This window comes from Amblyomma americanum, chromosome 3, assembly GCF_052857255.1.
Source record: "Amblyomma americanum isolate KBUSLIRL-KWMA chromosome 3, ASM5285725v1, whole genome shotgun sequence".
Taxonomy (NCBI): domain Eukaryota; kingdom Metazoa; phylum Arthropoda; class Arachnida; order Ixodida; family Ixodidae; genus Amblyomma; species Amblyomma americanum.
Window position 1 is genome coordinate 193,490,315 of NC_135499.1, and position 26,051 is coordinate 193,516,365.

The following is a 26,051-nucleotide window of genomic DNA, read 5'->3' on the forward strand; positions in this document are numbered from 1 at the left end:
AACATACGTGTAAAAAAACGCACAGGTACATGGCCCTTAAAAAAATACGCAAATTCAGTGAATAATGACCAGCTGTATGGTAAAGTACCCTGCCATGGGCAATTACAATATGATTAATCTTAAAACAAAGTGTTCAAAAAAAAATTTGGGCTGAGGCACGCATGGATTCAGGTGCCTGGGGAACCCAAAAAGCACTCCAAGGAATCCAGGAGTTCCATGGAGCCCACTTTGAGAACCCCTGCCCTATACTGTAAAACAAGTGGTGCAAAAGCTGTTGACCCAAGTCGCACAGTGTGGTGCCATTTGCTTCTGTAATTCGAACTCAAAGTGAACAGAAAATTTTTTGAATTATGCCAAAGTTCAAATTAAAGGAAGCCCTTTTAATGCACTAGTGGATGACGAGACTCAAGCATCATACTGATTAATCGGAAGTTCGAATTAAAACAACAGTCCACAGCATTACCATTATTTCATTTTTCTTATTGTCTCTGCATTGATTCTTTAGAAATTTCTGAAATGAACAACGGGAAAGTGCACTGCCATGGCAATGGCACTGAAAATGTGTTCACATATGTGCAAGAAATGGTGACGCTGTACTTATAAAGTACACCTGCTGGTCACGTGATTACGAACACAATGCTGTACCTTAAAGGGACTCTGAAAGGGACTCTATTTAAAGTTTCAGTATGCCTGGGATGTTCAAGGATGCCGCTTCACAAAATCCTCTAGCAAAAATTTTTTGAATGAGTTTGTTAGAAGTGGAGTTTCTGGAGCGAAAAATTGAAATTCAGCATTTTCGTATCTTTCCTTCTCTTCCGATCACTTTTTGCATGCTGAGAGGTCAGTGCTCCTCTGCTGGCCTCACAATTCATTCGGCCCCACTGCTTGTTGCGGACACGTGCGGGGATTCCCCTGAGGAGGGAGTAGGGGGGAGCTTCCTGACCAGCTGGAGCGACATGGCTGACTGGCCGCGGCTACGGTAGCTGTATGATGGTTGAAAGAATGTAACTAATAGCCATCTCTCAACTGACCTATGCAGAAGCGTGAAATGGAAGAAGGCGCAAGTATGAAAAGAATCTCCAGAAATGGCTTTCCAACTTTTCCGCACGATTTGTGGGTTATCTGCTGCATGTAGAATTGTATTATTTGGCTAAGGTGTTCATGACAACATAATGCAGTGATTGAGTGAGTTTATATACTCTCCTAAGAAGGAGTTTCAGGGCCCCTTTAACACGTGACAGAACAGAGATGGAAGTCATGTGCAAGAAGGATGCCGAATGTCTTTCTTAGCACAGATGTAAAACTCACTCGTCATCCAGTTCCTGCGGAAAAAGCTTTCTCGTGAATTCACTGTTCAGGATCTGTGCAAGGCAGGTGCCAAGTGAAGTTGCGGTGTCCTGGTCAAAGTCCTCCTAATGAAGCAAGTGACACAGATGCATCAAGGATCCAAGAACATATGTGTATTGTTGTTCGAAATATGTGTAACAACAACGTGTTTGCTGCTTTTGCACACACGCCTTACTTCCAACACAGAAAAAAAAATTTGCTGGTGCAAAACAGCATGTACCAAGTTTATCACTATGGCCAAAGCTCTGTGCGTCACTCTTTGCGCTGAAACAAAAATTTAACTGAAGCAGCATTCATTGCAGCAGAGCTAGAAAGTACAACACTATGTCACATAAAATCTCAATGCATTTTATGAAAAAGTATTCATACTGCCTTGCACCTTCACTCGCTCCGGCACTTTTACAGTGACAGCCGTTAAGGACACTATTACCAGCTGTGTGGCGTCGTTAGCATTTGTGATGGAGGTATAATACAAAGAACAAAAAATGGGCAATTCTTGGCATCACAGATTGGTGGCGCCCTCTGTGTGCAGAGGTGCAACACTAGCACTTGGGCCATATGCACCACTGTGCAGAGAGAGCCACTCTGTAGAGTGGCAAACAGCACATTAGCCACCAGAAACAGTTGTCTCTGAATGCGACATTTCACAGGCATCAATACCATTGGCAGGCTTTTTTAGACTCCCATCTTTCTGTCTTGTCATAGCCAAGAACCATAATACTGCTGTGGGGACAGTCACAGTGCTTTCTGTCATTAGTAGCCTTGCAAAGGCTTCCATTATTGGTCAATAAAACTGCTTTGTAAAACGCAACAATGGCTTTACAAGGCACACATAACTGTTGGGCTGTAGAAAAAAATGTGAAATATAACGACAACCAACCAACAGCTTACCTCCCGCAGGATATCTTGCAGAAGGCCTTCAACAATTTCACACTGCACTTCGCTGTTCCTGTGGAACCCGAGAAAATGCAAGTTAGCAGAACAACACGGTACTATTCGCACATGCAAAGACAACAGAAACAACTGTCAAGCAAAATTCCAGCTAATGAACCCTTATTGAAAATGTTAAGTCAGCTTGATCACAGCAATGCGGAGTAATCAAGAAATGGTGAAACAGCCAATTTTTGATTAGGAAAATACAGATGCAGTTCTAATGTATTAAGACGCAGAGGATGTTCATGTGGCTCCTGGCAAGATACCATGCACAGCTGCCAAGCATTGGCAAGCACTTTAAGCACTGTCTTCTTCAGATTCACTGTGTGCACTGCCATTTGTTCACCAATGTGCAACGCAGGATAGTCAACCTGAAGATTTTTGAAGTGCGTTCCATGAACTTTCCACAAACTTGCACTCCTAGAGAAAACACTGACGAGTTTGGATGGAGCGTGCACAGGCTTCTCTGTCGTCTGCTATTGATTAATCTTCTTCAGTGCTGTCAGGGCAAGTACGTGCTGTCAAGTATCACTTGTCCAACATAAGCGCAGTGCTTGTCATGCTACACAGTACTAATTTATAGCCTTGCGGTTTGTTGTGCTTTTGCAGGTTTACACATATTAACAATGCATTAGCACTAGTTCTGTTAAATAATCAAATGAAACCCATGACAATTAAACTAGGAATATGTGTACCTAAAAGAGTCAAAGTGACCAGCATCTCTATTTCGTGCAATGTGAAGCAAAAAGTGACCAGCATCTCTATTTCGTGCTCACAGCAACTTTCAGTCAAAGTCAACAAAATTACTCATGAAAGGTACTAAATAAACGCAGAATAAAAATATGCACTAGCATACCCTTGCATCAAAAGAACCTGTCACGGGAGACAGTGATGCCATGTGTTTTTGGAAAGGCCTAGTTCATTGATCCCCATTACTTAGCCTAAGGATAACTACAAAAACGAAAAGTGATGAAATCTTTTCACCCCAATCCTGAAAATAGTGTGAATAGTGTGGTCCTGTTCACACCATGCCTCCATAAGGCCCTATGGCACCAGCTTTTCATTATACAGTAGAACCTCGGTGATACGAACACGGTTGATACGAATTTCGCGATGATACGAATTCGTAAAATTCCCCAGCCGGAGAACATTGTGCACAACGTACGAAATTCCGGATGTTCCAAACTCTCTCCCGCGCCACATCGGATGATACGAACACGCGAGCCACGATCGCAACCTCGAGCACTAAGCGCGGCTTCCACACATCGCCAAAATCGTGATCGCTAATCGCGTGGTACGCACCGCGAGCAGTGAGCGGCGGTGCCCAGCCCTCACATAGCCGAAATCGTGATCGCTAATCGTGCGGTACGCATCGCGAGTAGCGTGACCGCACGCATGGCCGTGAATAAATCCCGTCAGCCGTAAACAGATCTGCATGCATGCATTTTCTATGCTTCTGCATATGAATTTTGTTTGGATGATAAAAAATTTCGGATGATACGAATTTTTTCGCGACCCCGTGAGATTCGTATCACTGAGATTCTACTGTAGGTAATAATTTGTGATGACAAATTTTTTGCTTTTCTGCAATTTCACAGCTGCCATTTTATGCCTTTTATGTTTTCCAGCTGGGAGCTATGAGAAGAAAGCGGTGCGTATCTGTCAAATTATAATCGGGCCAAATACTTCATAACAAGGACTACTGTAATGGATAAACAAATATAGCAGAGCAGCCCAACGTCTAAAACCTAACATCTTGTTATAGCTCAATCTTCAAAGAAAGTTAGACAAAAATCATGCTTTCTTGACTGCTGTGGCTACATGGCACCATATGGAATGTACAGATGTCAAAAATACATACTTTTCTTTCTGAAGGTCCAATATTTTATTTCGGATCTCCCCACTAAGCTGGTTGAGGTGTTCAGAGATGTCCATCTGCTCTGCTTTGCTGGGCTCCCGAATCGGTTGGAACTTGATGTCCTTAGACCTCAGCTTACCTGCACAAATGTGAACCACAGAATTGAACTATGTCACAAAGCTGCAAGCATTCCTATAGGGTGACAGCAAAAAAAGAAAGCCCTTTGCAGCAGAATCAAGTTTCTGCAGCTTTTTAAAGAATATGGAGTTGCCAACCAATGTTCCACACTAGATACTAGATAAAAAACCAGCCAAGAAGTCCAAAGAGCTAGATTAAAATGAGAGAAATAAAGAGGTCAGTTCATTCTCAGTTTACCTTCAACGAGTCTATAAAACCTCAACAATGCAGTAGGGGTGTTTGAGTCCCTCCTTAGTGCTCTATCTCACATTTTCATCACGTGCAAATTTTAACAGCTGTACTTCTTCTATTGCTGTTGTTACTGGTGAAGCACAATTACTTGCAACTTCTGCACTGGGTCACAATGAATGCAGCCTTCACCAAACGGAGCTCTGTTGACTAATAGGTCTAAAGGGAGAATGAAAGCAATTAAGTGCTCAATGGATGGTTGGCATAACAAAGCACTAAAAAAATTATGCCCACCACACTCAACTCAATCGGCATACACCATGCTGCCCTACCTAACGTATAAGGCTGCCGCTATAAAGTGTTATAATAAAGAAGAAAATTATCTGGTCTTAACGCAACAGACATGATAAAAACTTTTGCAAGCATTTCAGAGAGGAGCACACAACAGCCCCGGATGAAAACTGGCAGAGTGCGAGTAATGTGCAGTACCAGAATACAGTTCCAATCACTTTGAAAACTCCAAAAAATAGGTCACTGGAACACATTTGTAGACACCTAAGGGTAGCTTTGGGTCTTGGGTTTGAGTTCAGCTCAAATCCTAAGCGAGAAACACTGCAGGCTCAAAGCCCGTTGAAGCAGGAGCTACCCACTTTACCCCTGCTGGGTCACTTGTCTCATATACATGTGAACTTTGTCTCAACTTACCCCCATCACAAAGCTCTAGTCAGAAGATGTCGCAAGTTACAAGATAGCGCAGCAATTTCAACACATGCAAAACTTAGCAGTGATGTGCATTTTGGTCAAGATGAAAACACATCTAAAACCTGGAGCACTTAAACAGGCTATAAAATGGCTCAAAGAGCCACACTAGCCAAACTTCCCATAAGCTACTCATTGCTATTCATTTGCAGTCTCTCCAATATTTACAATACAGCAAAATCCTAAGTAAAATTAAATTCACAAAGTCAGAACACAACTGCAAGTGGTGAACATGATCTCGTTGCAGCCAGCTACTGTTACAAAACTGCTGCCCTTAATTACTGCAAAGCCATTATACCCAACGCTGACAGGAGTCCCAAGATTCAAGTTTCCTATCATAAAACCTCCCATATGTTCACTGATGGTGACTGTGTAAGACGAGCGAGTTATTTTTCTCCCAGGAAACGAATGTTAGTACAATGCATAACCCCAGGAACAAAATAACAAGATGTCTGAAGCTGTGAACCCTGCAAAGGCAAAGCAAATGCTTACCAAGTGGAATGTCATCTTCGTCTTCGCTGAACTGGGCCTCACTCTCACAGTTCATCACCGAATTGTGGTTGCCATCCAGTATCATTGCGCCTGGAGGCATGGGCACCGTGTCTTCCACTTTTCCTGCATATAACAGCCACTCCATGCATAAGAGCACTGTAATTGAAGCTGCTGCACACAAGGTACCCTTCCTGCAAGAGTAGGTTTCACAACCAGAGTTCAATCACCAATGTACACACTTACCTTCAACTGGAGAACAAAACTCGGCAAACTGCTCCCTGATCATGGTTCTAAGTTCCTTGTCAAGCTTAGGGTTGTCAAAGAGAGGAGATAATGACCTGCAAGAAATAATAACATATATAAAAGTAGCGTAAGCGCCTCATCTCAGTGCTCTGTGGTAGGAGACAAGTGAAACTGCTGCACTCAGATAACTTACGCAAGAACCCGTTTCTCCAAAATCTGCCGTAGTGATGTGTAAATCCCTTGCTTCACTTGTGCTGCTAAACTTTTGCAGAAGTTTGACATAATCTGTCAAAAACAGACGACAAAAGAATATTGTAAGAGCAGGATCATTATCAAATTAAAACTAAAAATGGCCATTTAAGAGGTGAATGCAAATAAATGTAGCATATAAAAAAGAAGACAAAATAAAACAAAGTAATCAAGCTTACCAATACTGCTAATCAATACAATAAAAGCTCACTAATTCGAACTTCAAAGAACAGATGAATTTTTTGGAGCGAAAGCTCCACTTCCAGCTTGCAAAGCTGAAGGTCAAATGATGCTTGGATTTGACCTCTAACTGGAGGCTCGCCACAGGTGTGGCCATGACGTTGTACCACGTGACTTGTCGGAGCTGTTACCACTTGTTCCGCTGCTCCGACCACTCGCTCTCGCCAGATGTGTCACGTGACTAACCACGTGATTCGCTCTTGCTGAATAAAGGCCAGCACTTGCCGCCTAGGCACTGCAGTCGTGGAACCAGAACCAGTCACCGGGTCGAGTTCTTCGACTAAGAACTAGAGGTGCTGGGCTGCTTCTAGCAATCCCTACGACAGACAGCGTCAAGAAGCCGCGCTGGCTAGAAACAAGTCGCGAAAGTGGGCTCTTCGAGTTGATGAAACCGATGAAGAACGGGAGTTACGTCTGCAGAAGCAGCGGCACAGGCAATAAGAGTATCTCAAGCAGAAAAGGGCAGCAGATGCTGCCAACATCTCCGCGTCAACATCAGCCACTGGTTTGGTTGCCTTTCGCTCCATGTACCTGGCTCAGCTGAGTTGAGTCAGAGCCATTTTTATTGCTGAATGACCCCTAAAAAACTGTTAAGAACAGCTTGCATCACAGTTTATTTATTTGGTGAAAGACTGGGCAATGGTTGCCTGATTTTGAGATGACAAAGGCGCAGCAATGACTATTTCTCACGTTTCCATCAATGCTTTACTGCGGGCATGCTGTTGAAAGCGTCTAAGCAGACCTGCTACAAAATCACAACGGCCTCCCCAGCATCCTTCACGGTACAGCATGATGAAACTTCACTACCACGTCACACTCCTCACAAGTACCGTCATACGAGGGGAGGCTTTACTGCACGAACTGCGAATGGCACGTGACGGGCGCACAGTTTCGGCAGACTGGAAGAACAGAAAAACACAAGACGGAAGCGAAGAAAATGCTCAGCGGAAAATGCTCGGAAAGGGGGGGGGGGGGGGGTAGAAAACAACAGCGATGCACCAATCAGCGCCCGAAACGTCAGTTGGCTGGCTGATGCTGGCTATCCGAACCGCTGTTGGTGCGGGCTGGCATGAAGATCAGAAAAGTGAAACTGAAACTAAGCAATCTGTTCATTGTTACGTCTGCCGTAGCACGTCACTGTCAGAGGTGCATGGGCCGCGAGTGAATTGGCAGCACTGAATTCAGGTTTTGAGTAGGGCTATTTTGACGATCTCTTCCCATGACGGTCATAACTGGACGTGGCCTTGCTTCAGGAGCCCATTTGAGTTAACTGGTAAGAGAACCATAGCATCCGAATTAACGAGCATATAGCGCAATGCCTTACATGGGCATTGGCTGGGATCGAGCTGGTAGCTCAAATTATCCAAATTAACAAAGGTTAAATTAACAAGCTTTTACTGTACTAGAAAGCTCTGAGCATTGCCCATTAGGCTCATTCTACACATTTCAAGGCCAACTTGATTTCAAACCTTTACTGCATCTGTCGCAAACACTCAGGAAAACAAAAAAAGCTACAAGTCATTATGGCAAAAGCCCATGCTCACCCTGCAGAGAAAATCTAGCAGTGTGGCTGTGATGGCTGGATGTGGACGCATAGAATGGTACATGACCAGAATGGCAGGCTCTGCAAATCAGACCAGAAAGCCAAACAGCAGCTGTGTAAAGTTCTCATTCTGGTAGTGATAAGTTTGCCAACACCACGCTGAGCACCATCAACTTGAATCAACATGAGTCAGTACAGAAACCTGTTCACTACACCACCGACTGTCTGCAGTTTACAGGCAAATTACAAAACTGGAATTCATACAGGATCTTCTCAAGTTAGGAGCAGCAGCAATGAAGAAACATCCATACTTGAAGACAAGAGCAAAAAAAAAAACGGTGCCCACTGAAGGTGGAAATATCAAAGATACCAGCTTGGTATTAGTGTTACAAAAACCATCAAATGCATTCTGGCAAGTTGAACGGTGTGCTGCAGTACAGAATTTATTAGATTAGATGTAAAACCCCCCAAAACAAACAGACACAGCTAGAGAATTACTAAATGGCCGCGTCTATTCAAGCTGCAAAACAACCATTGAATTCACTAGCAGAACCTCTAGAGCTTACCCTCAAAGTAAAACTGGTCCATCTGAGTCTAGCATTTGGCCAAATATCATGTCACGATAAATAGGTGACGATAAAACGAACACGGCTTACATGAATTTTAGGACGAAATGAATTCGTGAAGTTCGCTGGCTGAAGTGCATTGTGTGCAATATACAAAATTTCAAGTGTTCCGAACGCTTTCCCATGCCACTATGAATGATGCGAACGCACTAACTGCGACCGCACCTTCAAGCATTAAGCACTGCCAATACATCACGGACACCAGGTAGCAACTAATATGTACGCACCGTGAGAAGTGAGTGGTGGCGCGTGTCCTGCACACCGTTGACTGCACGATTGCCAGCGGTGCTGTACGCACTACGACTAGCGCGCTGTGGCCGCATGGACCATCAGCCGCAAGCAGAACAGCGAGAATACATTTTCGAGTCTTCTACATACAGATTTCGTTTACTTTGGATGGTATGAAGTTTCAGATGATCTCAATTTTTCGCCTTCTCATGACATTTGCATCATCGAGATTGTATTGTATTATTAAAGACACTTCAAAAACTCTGTTCAAATTTTTCGACACGGCAGGTGCAACTCGTTCCCCCATTGCTCCATTTTATTTTCGTCATCAGCATATGTTGTTTATTTCAAGCTGCTAGGAGTGATTATAAGGACAACTATGTCCATAAGAAGGAAGTCCAAAAGGTGTGCCCTCCCCGTGGACTCACCGATGTTCATGATGTTGTCTCTGTCGGGGGAGAAGAACAGCCAGTCGTAAAACAAGGCCAGCTTGGCGTTGGAGGCAGCCACATTGGAGGTGCACGTGGTGAGAAGCCAGCCAATCACAGCCCATCGGGGGATGATGTCCGAGCAAAGAAGCTCGTTAGAAGGGTGGATCACCCCACAGATGAAGCGGATCAGGTCACAGCGTAGCGACTGGCTCTCAGGTGTGCTCAGGTACTGTGAATGGGCAAAACCGGGAGAAGGAAGAGGTATTTAGCCTTTCACATGCCACTCCTGTACACTCCCCGTGTCTAGAAATACAGCTTAACAAGACGCTTACTGTCAGTCTCCTTGTAAAGTGCATTTCTTTTCAATAAGTTGCCTGAAAAAATTGCTCTCCTCATGAAAAACTAAAGTTTGCTTTCAGTTATTTTCAGAACTGGAATGAGGTGAGTGGCATAGGTTTTTTGCTCCAGCAGCTACCACCAATGATACTTTTTTTCAATCCTCTGGTTTTTAAGACTTCTGCTTGTCAGTAACCTTTTTTCTATCAAAGGCCTTCAAAGCATGTTGAGCAAACAAAGAAAAAAAGTGAAAAAAAAAGTACCTGACAGCCTCCAGGATATCGTGACAACTCTCAGACACTACGACATTTGTCAAGAGCTAATGACTGCTTCTTTGGCAGAACAAGCTGAGGCACATGATCACACCTGTCTCATCTTTAACAAGGCACCTGAGAAACGCCACCCACTACTCACCTGTCTCTGAAACCATTCCTGGTAACGTTTTTGGTTCCCGAACTTCACCTGTGATGTAAGGAACAAGATCTTGCGTTCCATGTCTGGTGTTAGCCGGCACTGCAGAAACCTCCGCGATGTCCGCTGTGTTAGAAGTTGCTGAACCCCTAGAAAGCATAGAATTTTGGCTGACTTAAGCACTTGGATTTTATCTGTCCCTGTAGATCCACTCTCTCCAAAATAAAAGTTGCTGCACACAGCCAGACCCTAAAAGGGTGAACACAAAAATGTGTGCCCTTGCCCTTTGATGAAAACTCATCTAGCATGAAATGGGACACTTCTTATTCTTCAGGTGATGTGCTGCACTCCGAGCCACTTGCTTGTTCCTAACACAAAATACTAGCATATCAGCCCACACTGCCTCCCAGCTTTGTGCTTCACTTCTTCACTTGCATTGAGTGCAACCTTCAGGTGAAAACCTACTGGCAGAAATACTTCTTTGTCACTGGCTGGTACCAATTTATAAACAGAAAGCTCTGCAGCAACAATATTTTATCCCCTTCTTTCACTTTGCTTTCTGAATACAGCATGCAATAAGAAGCACGTCTTCTGCGAGCACCACATATAAGTGAGCAGGCACCTGTAAATGTCGGTGAGAGCGAAGTTGGATTGAAGAGCAGGTCTCGCCAGAGCTTCTCGAACTCCGATATCCGTGCCACATTCTGCAGTAGCCGGATCAGGTCCCGCCCAATCATTGCGCACTCTGTAAACTGCACCAGCAGAGCATGGGACACTTTTTTAAATGCATCAGAGTGCACAACAAATTTCATAAAAGAAAAAAAGCTCAAAAATTTTGTCTTGGTCTAAGGTCTAGGACGAATTTTTCTTCAACTGTGAAATCTCTGTGAAAGCTGCATAGCTTTCCTTAGTAACTGTATGGTTATGCTAGGGTGGATGCTGATAAGTAATTAATCAATTATTGCAAATCTGCGCCACCCACAGGGATTCCCCTAAACACTGGACCATCTTGTAGCTAAACCTCAAAGGTAGTAAGGCAGGAATGCTTCCTCTTCAATTCAATCATAATAATGCCATGTGGTTTTTTTCCCTTTGTGCCTATCTTTTGTGTGGCACTATACTACCACTTTCAAGATGTTCCATCAATTGTCTCCAATTTGATCATTTTAGTAACAAGGCGCTGCCACAACACAAATGCCATTAATTGATCATAACCCAAACATAGCATTATGTTTATATTATGCCCTGCAAGAAAACAGGTGCTGCATGCTGCTTTGGGGCAGAGGCAAGCTAACTGTCAGCAGGTAGCATTCCCTTAAAGGGACTATGCAATAAATTACTTGAGATTACGTAAAGCAGACGAGAGATAAACATTTCATCACTCGTCACCCCAACGCATTAATTTTTAAGCTAGCATCAATAACAACGAAGATATAGACGATTAAAAATTACGCTCCCCCTCTCCCCCTTCAATTCGTACACGCGGGGCATGAGACAAAAACAAAGAAAACAGCTCTGGGACCGGGCCCCGCCTATTAATACGTCATCCGCTGACGTTCCTTTTGCAACTTCCAGTTGTCGCTCCTAGCACCCCAGCAGCAGCGTCGGCGGCGTGATCGCGGCGCTCGTCGGGTTTCTTGGCTTGTCGTCTGTTGTAGTTAGCAGTAATGGACCCTGACCTCAAGACGCGACTGCTCGCTCTTACGGCCACGATGGGCATCGAGCCCTATGCGTTCACGCTGTACCGGTTGAACGTCAGCGACCACAGTAGCGACTCGGCGAGCCACTGCGAGTGGCTCCGGAACTCCCGACAGAAGGAGGCGGCAGAGGAAAATTGAAACCATATGCGCGAAGGCAATGCCCTGGCTCATGCTTGCCCGAGAGGGTCGTGCGGCGGCACGAGCAGACGATTTTCACGGCTACCGGAAGTGTGCCCGTGACGTCGTGGCTGCCGTGGCTCCAGCGAATGACAGCGTGTGGTGGCCTGGCGACATCATGGGTACAGTGATGTCTTTTTTCACGATTTAGTTTCAAAACCGGTCACTACGAGCACACCAATCGGCCCGCGAATTTTAAAAAACATAGTTTTTAAAAATTCATAATAAATTGCCGGCTCAGTTCCGAAGACTCATACTTGGTGTGAATGCTTCTTAGCATCATTTCTAAGCATTGAAAACATTTACAAGCGACTTTTTATTCATTGCATAGTCCCTTTAAAGTCCTCGGATCTCATCTTTGCAAAACCATATAACTGTTCTAGAGTGACAGGCAATAACTTGAGATATATAACAAGAGATATGAAACAAGAAAGCAGAAAATGCATGGAAAGCAAGAAAGCAAAAACCTTAGTCACTTTATCACAAAGCTGGCACACAAGTGTTCTCATTCTCACCTTTTCTCGCAACATAGAGATGCAGAAGTCTACTTCTCGTTGCCGAAGAGTCAGAAATGGCAAGCTTCCATGGTCCACAATGAGCCGCAGGTAAGTGTACACAGCTGTAGCGATCAGCAAGGGCTGAGAAGCCAGCCACGCACTGGAGGAAAAAAAAAAGAAAAGCCAGTGCAGAGCGTCACAACATGTTTAAGTGGCAGAATGGCCTTGCTCAATATTACATTTGTTTTTAAGAACTAGCAGGGCATCTCCGACTGTGGCAGGAACAACATCATTGGTTTATAAAGTCTTAAGGACTGTGCTGTGCTTGCAAGGTCGAAATTCACTCTATGAAGTGCTGTCCATACTGTTGAACAATACAACAGGAGAGAAAGGAGCGTAGGCAGAATGCACATAATCTAAAGTAAGCACTTGCGAACTGCAATAAGTGCATTACCGTGGTACTTAAAATAATTTACTTAATACAGTTATCTTTACCGAAATAACTGCCACAGTGGCTCAGTGGTTATGGGACTCAAACGCTGACCTGAAAGACGCAGGTTCCATCCCGGTCACTGTGGTCGCATTTCGATGGAGGCGAAATGCTAGAGGCCCCTCTACAGTCGCGACAAAAAAAGATTAGCACAATGACATCACCAGAGTGATGAGAATTGTACCATGCTGCTGGCGCAGCGCCGTGCTTCACAAACACGCCTGGCACTTTTCTTATTGGCACGTTCGTAACCGCAGTGCCGAGCATTGCCATCTGGAACTCTGGTGGCACGTCACAGTGCTAATCTTTTTTTTGTCGCGACTGTACATGCTAAAGAATCCCACGTGGTCAAAATTCTCCAGAGCGCTCCACTGCAAAGTCCCCCATAGCCTGAGTTGCCTTGGTGCATTAAACCTCACAAAAACGAAACCAACTGACTTCACAAAAAGGAAACAGCAACAGTAAGCCTATGACACAGCAAAATGCATTTGTAAAAAGAACAGCCAGTGAATGTGAAGTTTCTTTTGAGTGAGAGAGGAGAGGCAAGGCTCACAGCTCCACAACGTCCCAACGGTTGCAGTAGAGGAAAACTGGTGCCATCCCTCCTCAGGGAAAGGTTGGCAATGAGCCCTGCCCTCCCCTCCTCCACATTTCTCCCCCTCCGAGGTCCATAAAGACAGCACTGTTTTTTATTGCTTGTTACAACAGCCTCCTTCAATGTGCCGTTCAGTGCCCCGTAACAGCTGAGCGTACTGCATAGGGAACAAGTTCAGCTCAATGATAAAAGTGGCAATAATGCAAGCAACACAGTAAGGAACAAAAGACACCCAGTACCTGTTTTCGATAAAGATGTCGAGCATGGCTTCTGCAAGCCAAATGTTCTTGGGCGACACATCGCCACCTACAAGGACGATGAGAAAAGAAAACTTTATAACTGAAAGCCTCAAAAAGATCTATAGCAGTCTGCCACCTTCAGAGTGCATATCTCTAAATAATGAAGAATTAAAGAAATGAACATTTTGGGTCCCAGCAAAACAAACACAAAAGCATCCACGGAGTTACATTTACACTAGCAAGGTACGCATATATGCCGTGAGAAGTTGCCTAATCACACAGTCCAACATTTGCAACAAATAAATATTATTTGTGCACTTGTCTTGATAACAGGGAAACTAAAAATGCAGAAGACAGATGCAAAAAGCATGCTGCTTGCCCCTGAGGTGTATAATTTATGCTTCTGAAGATCTTATGCCCACTGCACAAATCAGCGCAACAATTATTTTCACTTAAATGTCTATGTTCTGAATGAGCTGAAATGTATGTCAGTAGTCATAATAAAGACCATATCTCACTAAAATCAGCCTTCTCAAAAAGAAAAAAGAACTTTTTTAACCCCTAGGTTAAAAATCAGAACAAGGTGTTAATCCAATGACTCTGCTTCTCTAAGCAAGAAAAAAAAAAAAGCCCTGTAAATCGTCATTAATACTTGCTGTGTGACTCCGACAATTTTGTTAAATTCAAATTAAAAAGCAAGAACACAGCTGGAATGGAATTTTTCAGTTGTAAGAAACTACGTAGGAAAATGTGCAGTGCATATCGGATTGAGCCAATTTGTCAACATTGACACATTGGTTGGTCTGAAGGTCTATAAACATACCTGCAATTTGCCTGAGAAGACTTTGGCAAAGATTGTCGACTCCAGGCACTGAATTCTTGATGAGCTCCTTTATTTGCCATATTAGCTGGTAAAAAGCAGGAGACACAAATTAAAATTGATGTGCTGCTTTGATGACATGCACAAAAAAAAATGCAACAACACAGCACTACAATCAGATACAATGAGAACAAAATTACATTCAGATACAATGAGAACAAAAACCATCGAATTTTTGTTCTTAGAAAAAATCAATTCTATGCATCTTTCTAGCTATGCTAATGTTCTTTTGGTAGCAAATGACCAATTTATCATTGAGAAAAAAAGAACAATTTTTTTCCCGTCACTCGATTCAAACTTGTGATGTGACGACCGAAAAGGGACTCTTTGATCACTGCGTGGGCATGGATGGTGATGCAGTCAAGCCTCAGGGATCTGCACACAAAAAAACTGTTCCTGCATCACTGTAGTTCGCCTCTAGAATCGGCCGATAGTGTTGACACTTGCATTAAATTTTTTTGCCTTTTCTAGCTTATAAGAGCTCCATTTTGCGCAAGAGTAGTCTCTCTGTGATTACAACATGGCAATCAATCCATACAAATCAACTTCAATCTGTCTTTAGTGCCCCTTTAATCAGAAAGTGAAGCTCCTCCCACATTTGAGCCTGCTACATCAAGTTCTCCGGCGGCAAAAAAAAAAATTGTCCATCTTTGAAGCTTTCCTTGTTACATATACAAAAACCTCGTCACAACAAGAAATGATAAACGCAAGAATTTGGTGCTGCTGGCACCTTCAAAACAATACATTCAAACACAAAAATGCTGATTTTGTTTACTGCTGTGATTGATTAGCAGAGTAAGCAACACCCTGCATGCCGTAGGCTGTAGTTGCCAACTGCTTCTTCTTCAGGTTGTACTCTTAATAAGCGCCATTGACACTTATAAAACAGCAACCAATGAAGAATAAAACAAATAAGAAGTTTCAATCCAAGCGTCCCTTCTGCCATGTAGCTTAATTCATAATGCCTAATATAAGAACTGCTCTAGTTATAATGGTATGTAGCAACATGAGAAGGTGCAAATGTAGAAATACATATACAATGAGCAACGACAGACCTGCAAAACAGTCAGAAAGATTCAACGTGTAAGGATTTCAGAGATCTTTTAAGGGCAAGACTTCAGCAGAAAATGAAAATATTGAAATCAGCCTGAAAACCATTGCCTCATAACTCTGCTGGTAAAACTCTTTTAACAGCATAACCTGTAACAACTTAAACTCAAAACAACCATCCTACTCCTGTTGATAGTTGCGTAAACATTCCTTAAAAAAGGACACATTGGCATTTGGAAGCCATACAGTTTCCACAGACCTTATCTCTCTGGCTGATATTTAAGCATTGCTGAGCGAACCAAGCCAGGTGTGACTTCTAAACTGCAGCGTGGGTGCGTCAATTCTTTTTGACAATGAAGCTTAAGTGAATACCTGATAAGTACATAAGTGGTCAAATTATGCAAAGAGACAATATCACAAGTGCCTCGCATTTTATCGCCAAACACAAGTCCACTTGTATGGCATGACATTGAGAGAACCATACGTAAAACGCAGGAGCAGCTCTGTGTAGTAATAGTTGTTATACATCAGCGAGGGCACCAACATCAGGGGTCCTAAAGTATGTACAGAGGAACTTGGAAATCTTTTTGGATTCCGCAAGCACCTAAATCCACTCATGCCTCAACTCTTACCTTTCTTCTATTCACTTTATTTTGGGACTGATCATACAGTATTTGCCTATAGTAGACTGTTTCACTACACAGCCAGTCACTAAATTATATTTCGGTCCTTTGTGAGGGACTATTATTCCACATGCTGCCTTTGGCATGCCAGTCAGGTAGGAAGGGATGGAAGCCATGAACTGTGGGGTTCCCCAGCATCTTGTGAGAGCTATTATCTAAGGCTGTTAAAAGATTTTTTTTTTTCATGCAACAAAATTATGCAATGTGTGCACCTTGCTTGCTCACACATGTACTGTCAGCAACAAATGAAACGCAACAAGATAACTGAAACAAGAACAGCAAAACGAGAAGATTTAGATCACGAAGACTAAATACTCTTGCACTTGATTTTTTGATTCGATAGCGTGAAGACGCTCCGTGGAAATGTTAACACACCCTGCCGGTATTTCTTCTCTATTAGCTAATATTTTTGTTTCTTGTGTTCGGATTATAAGTATCTTAGTCACATTCCATTTGTTGCTGATAGTATACACTTGGCTATGACCTCAACCACAAGTGAAGAATGTGAACTGCACCCCAACCCAGTCTGCAGCCAGCAATCTTTCTGTAGGAGCTGGAATAATGCATTTATTGTTATCACTGTGGTAACTACCAAAGTCTGAAAAATACTAGAATTTTTACAGTTTTTGCGAGCGTTAACCTCATGAACACTCACTTGAGATCGGCAGGAGTCGAGGAGCTTGGTATATTTCTCCAGAATGAGAAGGCTTAAGGTGTTGATGAAATGCTGCAGACCATCTCGTGCGGTGAATGTCATGTCACGATAGTACTGCACAAGAGAGTAGAATTAGCATAACTCGTGTTCCATGAAACCCAGAACACTAAGCTGCAGATATTCAAACAGGACTAAAGTGAGTAGAACAAAACCATTGTTAGCCTGATAGTAAAAAGCTACAGTCTCGTACTGTATAGCTTTAATCTTCAGATTCTCCCATATGCTACCTACCCCCCAAAAAAAATAAACTGAAGCAGCACAACAGAATAAACTAAACCAGTGTACGGGGAGAGCACTAGAAAGTGTGGACATGAAAGATGCACCAAACTGAGTGGTAGTAAAATGCAAAAATGATACCCACATAGCCCGTCACAGCGGCCCAGCAGATTTGTTTCACAAAAGTTTGTAAATTTGATTTTAGCCACGGCACCCCATTCTGATGTCATAAAAATGGAAGAAAAGGCAATGAATCCACATTTTCATTCACAATAAATAACCCAAGGTGGTAAAAAAATTAATGTCCCACGACGGCATGCCTTACAGCCCTCAGTATTATTTGGCATGTAAAACCCAAAAATCATAATACTAAATAAGCAAAATTTCAGCTGCAACTAATGATGCATACTGTGCAAAGAAAGTGACAGATGGTACGAAAATTTAAGTTTAAACCCACCAAACATGTTTACTCTTTTAAACCCCATGAAAAGCATACACTGCCAGGCTCCAAAGTGAAAGTGGTAATGTATTGTATTGGCCTGCTCACTTATGAAATGCACAACTTCACAAGCAAAACTAGATCGTGAAAAACTGCTTTGAAAGATATTATGCTTGTCAAGGTATGCGAAATGCAGTGAAGACTGTGTCAAATCTCACAAGCCGATGAAATCCACCCAATCATGTCGAGCAAAAACATTTTATGCCAAGATGACTTCTGTAATGTGCTCTTTAAAAGCTACATTATATATTTTATGCATACATGACTTCTGAAAAGCACTTTTTAGAAGCTACATTTTCTCAACAAGATATGCTAAGTTGGGGCTATGCAGCTGCAAGCCATAGCTCCCAGGACCAAAAATTACACCTGCAAGATTCACTCACTCTTGATGCATTGGTGGGGTCGATGAGAATGCCATACAGGAAACCACAGCAGATGTCATCATGAACTTGTGCTCCCTTGCACACCTTTAATCGACGAATGTAGACATTTTATTTAAAGGCACCCGACCACACAGCATGAAGCAGAGCATGCTACAAACTAAATGAAAGGTAAAGATTTTCTTACAGCTGCATTCAGAGCGTCGTGAGCCTCTTTTTCAGAAACGCCACTGATGAGGGACTGTAAAAACGTGTAGGTTCTCTCGAGTTTCTGTAAGAAGAGATCGCATTGCGCTGAAGTAGCTACACTGGCTGGTATGTACCCACCAACCTATCTATACTCAAAAGTAAATGGCGGTGATCGAAGTTTTTTCAGTGAATGTTTGATTTCTGCTCTACTGAAAGTATGACAAAACGTGCGCGACGAGGTGGCGGATGTGCGACACGCACTCCGGTTTATGACGCCCAACTCTGAATTAAAGCTCCTAAGTAAAGCAGAAGGGTGCTGCAAGCCGAGGTGCAGTGCAGAAAACGAAACGCAGGAAAACAGCATGACTAGCATGCAGAGCGAGGCGAGTGCCGGTACAACTAAAACTGTCATTTGATTGGCCGTGCTCTTAGAGCAATGACACATTATTACAGCCTTATCGGGCAAGTGTTTATCTTTCAGTCGCAATGTTCAAACAAGCCCCCTGAAAAATGTCACGGCGGCAACTTGCATGAATAAGTACCGCACGCACCCGGAGCACGTTGCGCGCAAGTGAAAGTGCGACTGAGGCAAGCGTTACTGCGACGAGCCCGGCGATCATGCACGCTCGCTCGGTCTCGGCCCCGCGTCCGAAGCATGCGTGCAACTAGCGCTGGAAAAGATCACGACAAACTTTAGTTAAATAAATCGTTGGCTAGTTTGCAACGTAAAAAAGTGAAACCCAAATCCGACAGTGGCGACACCGTGCGAATAGAACCGAAAATTCGCGCCTTTGTGCACGTATGCAGGGGAAGTGGGAGACATGCTTTATTAAATTGCACCTAGTCCAGCCCCGTTACCTCGTCTATTTCTTCTTTAGCTTCTATCGGAGAAAGAGCGAATATCCTCGATGGCGTCCCTTTATTTGAATCCATTCTACGGCAGGATTACACGGACTGGAGTCATCCAGCCGACCGCAAAACCCTACCCTCTATAAGGGCAGCGCCATATTCGCGGACTGATACACTTCAACCGAGGAGAGCAGCTTACGAACTATTTTCTCAACTTGTGTTTTTTATTTGCGCAAGGCAAATCATCGTGTTCATCCGCTAAAACATATAGATACTTTATCTCTTGCTTTTTTCCAAGCTCTTAATGCTTCACATCATAATATTGTTTATTTTTATTTTGCAAGTGCACAAAAATTTGTCTAAATTGGTATGATTAATTTGGTATTTATTCAAGGTGTGTTGGTTTCGCGCATTATCTTAACAGACGCCCATCAAGAGGTGCATTTTGATCATTTTTAAATAATCTTTGAAGTCATACGTGGCGAAATTTTTGTTTCAGTTATATATTAAAAAGTTCACTCGAAAAAACAACTACTTTTAATTGGATTGGATTGGATTGATCTTGGTGCACAACACCAACAGCAAAAGCTTGTGTGAAGACAGCACTGGTGGAGAGTGTTTGGCTAGCGCTGGTTTGTGAGGCAACGTGTTCGCTGAGTACCTCCTGTATGCTCCTGTGTAGTGCTGCTCGTTGTTTTGAGTGCTTATCGGCGATGACTGCTGCGAGGACGTTTGGAGGCATGTGACAAACGTAAGTCATCTGTGTCTCACATGAAGGAAGCCAGCAGTCACAGTCTTGCAAGTCTTTGAATGTTTCATGTCGGTAAGCTGGGATTTCGACGGAGGCGAAATGCAAAGGCGTCCGTATGCTGTGCAGTGGTCGAAATTAATCCGGTGCCCTCCACTACGGCGTTTCTTCGAAATGTCAAGAGCCGCAAGCCATACCACATACCATAGAGTTTCTAAACCACATACTATAACTAGTGTTTTCGTACGGCAATTTGATGCGGCACTTAGCAGACATCATGACGCTCGAAGCTTTTTCTTTTGCGCAGGCGAAGGGCATTTAAAGCTGGCATTAAAACAGGGGATAAAAACACGTGTTTATATTGCTAAATAAGTGAACGGGTAATTTTCTTACTCGAAACAAAAACGGTGTTGCGTGTATCTAAACATGCAGGTGTGAATTTTTTCGCACTACCACCATCGTCTTTTTTTTTTTTTAACCTGCATTCACTTCATTGCGGCAGTTAGCTTTATTTGTTAGCGCGATGTTTTTTAGGTGTTTTGCAGTTCGTGTGCATGCTACACTGCTGTGACTTGGCGAGTGGAAGTCTGTTATGCACAATATGCGCACTGGCGCAGCTTAAACAAAGACTGTTTGAAATCGCGGCTTTTGCCGATGATGATGATAGCGCTCTAGCCAGCGCCGCCAGCGCTTTGTGGTGTGGATTGAAACATGACAAGTAGGTGGCTCCGGTGCGCCAGCCGCGCCTTGGCTGATGGGTCACGCGCGTCTGCGAGCCGTTTCTGTGCGCCTTTGGCGGTCCCAGCAAAGTGCGGTTTTACGGCCACGGGCTCGGCGGGTTTCAGGCTGGACGATGGGTCCAGGCACCCTGTAAGCCCGAGCGGCCTCTTCCGTCGCACTGGGATTGGGCACGCGTAGAGAAGCTACGCGCAACTACCGTCGAGTAGGCTTAGATGTGGCCCCGGCGTAGTGCGGTGTATCGCACGCCTCCGGCGACAACAGGATGCAGATATCGACGGACTCCTTCCCATTCAAGCTGGGCACCCGGCGCAATGTGCTGCAGGTGAGCGACGCGCCGCCGGAACAAGAAGCCATGGGCTCCGAGACGAGGCTGAAACGCGCCGGCAGTTCATTCGTCTCGTACGTAGACCTCGGCGTTGGAGAGCGCTCGTCTGCACGCCCACCCGCCGCGGGGCCTCCGCCGGATTTAATCCCGCTCGTGACGCTGAAGCCCGTTCTGTGCGATGGCGAAGTGGTGGTCACCGAGGTGGACAACGTGCTCAAGTTCAACACGTTCAGCGACCAACGGAACGGCGTGTCGGGCGTGCTCTTCTGCACCAACTTCAAGCTGAGCTTCGTCACGATGGACACGAGCGGGGAGCGCAAGCCCCGCGCGCTCTTCGCGAACCGCGTGTTGGGCGAAAACGACATCGGTCTCCTTAACGTGGAAGCCCTGTTTCAACTCTCTGGGGGCCGCCGCAAGCGGCTGTCGCCTCTACAGGCGGCCGCTGCGCAGTCCGTCGAGGTGCTGCAGGTCCATTGCAAGGACATGCGAATCTTCACCTTCTCCTTCAAGTTCTGCCAGAGCGACCAGTGCAGCGCCAAGGTCCTGCAGTTCCTTTCGCGCCACGCGTTCGTCTCCAGCTTGGACAAGCTGTTCTGTCCTCGCGGGGCTCCGATCGGCCAGCGCGAGCCGCCCTTCGAGAGCGGCCGCGAGTGGGACGCCGAGCTCCGGCGCTGCGCCGCCTCCAAGCTGTGGCGAGTGACCGAGCTGAACGAGCGGTACCGCTTCTCGGCCACGCTGCCGGGCCGCTTCGCGGTGCCGCGCCGCCTCGTCGACTGCAAGCTGGAGCACATGGCGCAGCACTTCTTCGACAAACGCGCCGTCGCCTGGTGCTGGAGCCACCCGAGCGGGGCGGCGCTCGTGCGCGGCGCGGCATCCGACACGGGCTCAGAGTCTGCCGAGAGCGACCGGCAACAGCTGCTCGCGCAGTGCCTGAGCGCCGACGTGCACGTGGTGAATCTGGACCTCGAATGCCCCATCGTGCGCGAGGTGGGCTCCAGCTTCCACAAGCTGCAGGCGCTCTGCATGCCTACCGACGAAGCGGAGTTTCTCGAGCAGGAGGCGCGCTTCTACGCGGCGCTCGAGTCGACGCGCTGGCTGGAGTGCGTGTCGGGTTGCCTCAAGGTCGCGCTTGCAACCGCCAAGGTGATGGCAGAACGCAGGAAGCACGTCCTTGTGCGCGAACAGACGGGCGCTGACATGACCTGTGTTGTTGTCAGCCTGGTGCAGATTCTCCTCGACCCTCACTACCGAACACAGGCGGGGTTCCAGACCTTGATCGACAAAGAGTGGGTGGCAGCGGGCCATCCGTTTCCAGAGCGTTTAGACCTCCTGGGCCAGGGACGGGCATCGCCAGAGGCAGCGCCAGTGTTTTTGTTCTTTCTTGATTGTGTCTGGCAGCTTCTCGCACAGTTTCCTGCGGCATTCGAGTTTTCAGAGACCTATTTGACTAACCTCTGGGACTGTACGCATGTGGGCATCTACGATGCATTTCTCTTTGGGAACAATCGGCAGCGATGGGAGGCGTTGAAACTGCAGCCCTACCGCAATGTGTGGGATTGGATGGGCCCACAGTCTCGCCTCTCTCCCCAAGACCTGGAACTGTTCAAAAATCCATTACATCTTCTTCAGAGGTCCAAGGAGTTGCTCAGTGTGGGCTCGCAAGAGGGCGCTGGTGATCGGGGTGTGCTGTCTTTCTGTGAAGACCTTCTCATGCTTGACCCCACTGTGAAGGCATTGTCAGTGTGGACTCAATGCTACTACCGTTGGATTCCAAAAGCAGAAGTGGTCAATGGGGATCCGGCGACGCTCTTTCTCCACAATGTTCGCGTGGCAAGGGACATCAATTTCTTAGCCACCCAGATCCGACTGCTGAAAGAACGTGATGGTGGCGAGGCAGTGCAACTGCGACACCGGCGACTGCCCTCAGACGAGTACTTCTTTGCCATCAGCCAGCGCAACTCTGCACGACCGAGTGCAGGAATGGACAGTCAGCACTTGGTGACTTCCTCATTTCCTTTTGCTCCTCCTGGCCCTGTAGACTGGGGAAGCTGCCATGTGCCTTCAGTAGCGCCACTTCTGGATGACGACTACAAAGATTTGGATGACTAAGTTGTGACATTTTTTTTTTTGCTTAGGTATTTCAGTGTTGGTGGGCTTAAGCACGGGTGTGCTGCATTTTTTTTAATGCTTAATGAGCACTAACCACAGTCACCATGCTATCCAAGCCACCTCAGGGGTTTATAAATTACTTTTCTGGCTGTATGGGAATGTTTGTAACTAAAAATTCTGACGATAGCTCAAGGTGCTTATTACTGCTTTGAGAAGTATTCATACATTTGTAAAATTTATATGTGGTATTGTACTTCACAAGCCTTCTGGTGCAGTGCATTCTGATAGCAGCTCATGGACAGCTCAGCAGCCAAACAAGAGGCTTCCTTTTTTTTTTTTCCCACCCTCTTCTTCTATTAAAAGTTGTATTAGATTCTTGTTGAGTGTTGGGCAGGGATTTTGTTCCGTTATAATTTTGACTAGAGGCTGCATGCAAGTTGTGCTCCCCCCCTCTTTCACAGTGTTTTCATGGCCCCTGACTCGTTGAGTGTGCTTAGCAGAGGGCATTGTTGTTCCTAGAAGGAACATACCGGTAACTTATTGTACAAATTGTCCAAGCTCCTGTTTGTGTGCCAGTGGCAGTATGTTGTGGCTGTTAATATGTATAAAGAATGTGTCTTTCTGTTCAGTGTTGTTTCTATGCCATGCTGGTCTTTTTCATGAGGAAGGTACACTGACAGTGTTTTCCGAAAAGCCTGCTTCTCATCTGCAGTGAATTTTGTCAGTATTTGAAAGCAGTACTACACAGTCCTTCTGCCTGCACCACAGCTACGTTGGAAGTTAACATGGCGTCGCTGAAGTTAGCCTATTGTGAAGCCTTGATTGATCCAGACTTCTCTTCTTTGTAAACACTAAAATTTGTGTTCATAATATCAAGGCTTCTGAGGCCAGACAAAGCAGGGATTTCAGGAATTCAGAATTCTTTTGAAATTTTCCAATGTAAGAGATTATTTCTAAGCAGAAATGAGAAAAGGGGCTTTCCTTTCTTTTTGTACAGCTTGCAGTGCACCTATTCAAAATTTTACTAGTGGAATTGCCCTACATGCCATAGTTTTCTGAACTGAGATGATGACCCTTTCACCGCTAGAGTAGTGAAAGCTACTGGATAAATGCCAGAGGCTTGAGTATGGAACACAGTTCGTAACGGTCCGTCAAAGACTGCATGCTTGCATTTTGTGATAGCATGAAGCTCGTGGACGGGCTTCTTGGTCACGTCACTTGAGGTTTGTGGAAAACTCTGCTTGTGGAACTGTGCGTAACGTCTGTTGGCAATGGCTATAAAAGGTCAGAAAGAGCCGAGAAAGTTATTGCAGTTGGGGATAAAAGTTAAAGCAAACGTAGCCCCCGTTGTAGTACCGGTCTGCGTATATCTGCTGGTTACCTTGCCACCCATTCACTGTATACTGTGAAGAAAGTAAGCTTTGGGCCTTTCATGTAGTGGTGGAGAAAATTTCTTTATAATCGGTACATAAGGGCCTGCTGGTGTATGTTAGGCACCAACTTCGGTATTGCTTTGTTTTTTTTTGGTGCAAGTAACCTGGGAGGATTTTTGTTATATTACACAGCGTGCTTGTTCGCCAATGTTGTTAAGCCGCTTCAGTCTGGTGAAAAATCTGCTACATGTGTATTTTTTTTTAGAAACCTTGCATTGCAGGCTATGTGTAGGTATAGCTTCATGTGGTTACTGGGAAACTGGACTTGGACTGCACTTGCAGTTCTCTAGCTTATTGAGATTTGCATTGACTGTAGTGTCTCCACCCTCTTTATTGAAGTACGGACTTGGTCGTACTTGATAGAAATGAGCTGTATGGATATTTTGGGTTCTTGTGAACATGAAAGGTGATCAGAGATGGCGGTGTTGTCTATACCCAAACCATGGCTGCTGTTCCATTCTTGACGTGCAACTACTGCATTTTTAGAGCCCTTTGATACAAACTGGCTTTTGATATACTGACATGCATGTTCATGTAGCGTTTGTCACGCATGGCATTTGCACATGGAAAATGCAGTTTTGTTGTGATACCACTGGTTTCGTGCTTATAAGTGGATGTGGTTTCCTTGGACAGCTGGAAGAAGGGTCTTGGGGAAGGGGGGGGGGGGGGGGATGAACTACTTCTGAAATGTTGAGTGTTAGCTATCAACCAGGCTCTGATTAGTGTGAAACTACGTCCCTGAATAGTGAATGAAAATAGATTACATGGCTGGAACTTGTGGTCAAACTACAATTGAAGTGCAGCATTTTTTAGTTATTCTCAAATTTAAATGCATCTGCAAACAAGATGCTATCAATCAAATCTTGTCATCATGTCACATCTCCAGTGTGTTATCTTGTTTGCACTCAGCAGTTGAAAGTACCTGGCTGGCATATATGTTGAAGACAAGGCCTGTGCAGTTGAAGCGCCTAAGACAGTGATGCTGACTTCATGCAATGCATCAGGAATGCAGCTTAGGAGCCATGCATATCCATTGGCTGCAGAATTGCTTGCAGTTAGCTGAAAGGTGTAACAGGTGCCTTGAAATGTCACTCATGTTGCTAGCTTGCTGCATAAACAAAAGATAAACACAAGAAAAGAGAGTATTATATATAGTGTTGCGGTCACACACAGGCTGAGTACACTGTGCACGCAAGCTTGGCGATGGAGCGGTGAATATTTGACATGCACCACCTTTTTGAAAATACCTGCAGTGGTACAAAATGCTTTTATTGGTTAAAAGTGCAATGTCATAGTGCTTGCTGGGCATTGGTGTCTTCATATAGGCCTGTCTGACGTTAGCGTGTCTGACATTGGAATGAATTAAAGTGATTGGGAAGCCTGTAGACTACCTGCTTTTTTGTATCGCCACCACTCCATTTGTGAGAAGTGCCAAAGCTTGAGCAAGTTGGTGCCATTTTGCTAATTAATAATA

The 26,051-nt window shown here is 44.8% G+C and overlaps 3 protein-coding genes across 4 annotated transcripts in view; 2 read left to right on the forward strand and 1 right to left on the reverse strand.

Annotated features, from left to right (window-relative positions):
- The window catches only part of IntS3 (integrator complex subunit 3), a 39,739-nt gene extending 20,346 nt beyond the window's left edge, over window positions 1-19,393 (reverse strand). The window contains exons 1-17 of the mRNA XM_077659426.1: window positions 19,231-19,393; window positions 18,371-18,454; window positions 18,187-18,270; window positions 17,029-17,142; window positions 14,584-14,668; window positions 13,761-13,827; window positions 12,455-12,596; window positions 10,685-10,814; window positions 10,066-10,211; window positions 9,313-9,544; window positions 8,032-8,111; window positions 6,192-6,283; window positions 5,999-6,093; window positions 5,756-5,878; window positions 4,142-4,277; window positions 2,239-2,296; window positions 1,309-1,412 (exon numbers count right to left, since the gene is read on the reverse strand). Of these exons, the coding sequence (XP_077515552.1) occupies window positions 1,309-1,412; window positions 2,239-2,296; window positions 4,142-4,277; window positions 5,756-5,878; window positions 5,999-6,093; window positions 6,192-6,283; window positions 8,032-8,111; window positions 9,313-9,544; window positions 10,066-10,211; window positions 10,685-10,814; window positions 12,455-12,596; window positions 13,761-13,827; window positions 14,584-14,668; window positions 17,029-17,142; window positions 18,187-18,270; window positions 18,371-18,454; window positions 19,231-19,305 (1,847 nt within the window). The 5' untranslated portion in view covers window positions 19,306-19,393. The remainder of the gene's footprint in view (window positions 1-1,308; window positions 1,413-2,238; window positions 2,297-4,141; window positions 4,278-5,755; window positions 5,879-5,998; window positions 6,094-6,191; window positions 6,284-8,031; window positions 8,112-9,312; window positions 9,545-10,065; window positions 10,212-10,684; window positions 10,815-12,454; window positions 12,597-13,760; window positions 13,828-14,583; window positions 14,669-17,028; window positions 17,143-18,186; window positions 18,271-18,370; window positions 18,455-19,230) is intronic.
- Window positions 19,394-19,810: 417 nt separating this feature from the next.
- Window positions 19,811-26,051, forward strand: part of LOC144125758 (uncharacterized) — a 33,305-nt gene continuing 27,064 nt past the window's right edge. Inside the window, exon 1 of one of the 2 annotated variants that reach the window (XM_077659428.1) lies at window positions 19,811-19,972. The gene's annotated coding sequence lies outside the window, so the exon portion shown is untranslated. The remainder of the gene's footprint in view (window positions 19,973-26,051) is intronic. The other variant, XM_077659429.1, reaches the window with a different exon arrangement.
- On the forward strand, window positions 20,700-25,962 carry LOC144125757 (myotubularin-related protein 10-B). The gene has a single exon (XM_077659427.1). The coding sequence runs from the start codon at window positions 20,973-20,975 to the stop codon at window positions 23,142-23,144; it is 2,172 nt and encodes a 723-aa protein (XP_077515553.1). The 5' UTR covers window positions 20,700-20,972; the 3' UTR covers window positions 23,145-25,962.

Excerpts from the sequence above, each read along its gene's own strand:
- LOC144125757 (XM_077659427.1), top strand. The coding sequence starts at position 20,973 with ATGCAGATATCGACGGACTCCTTCCCATTCAAGCTGGGCACCCGGCGC.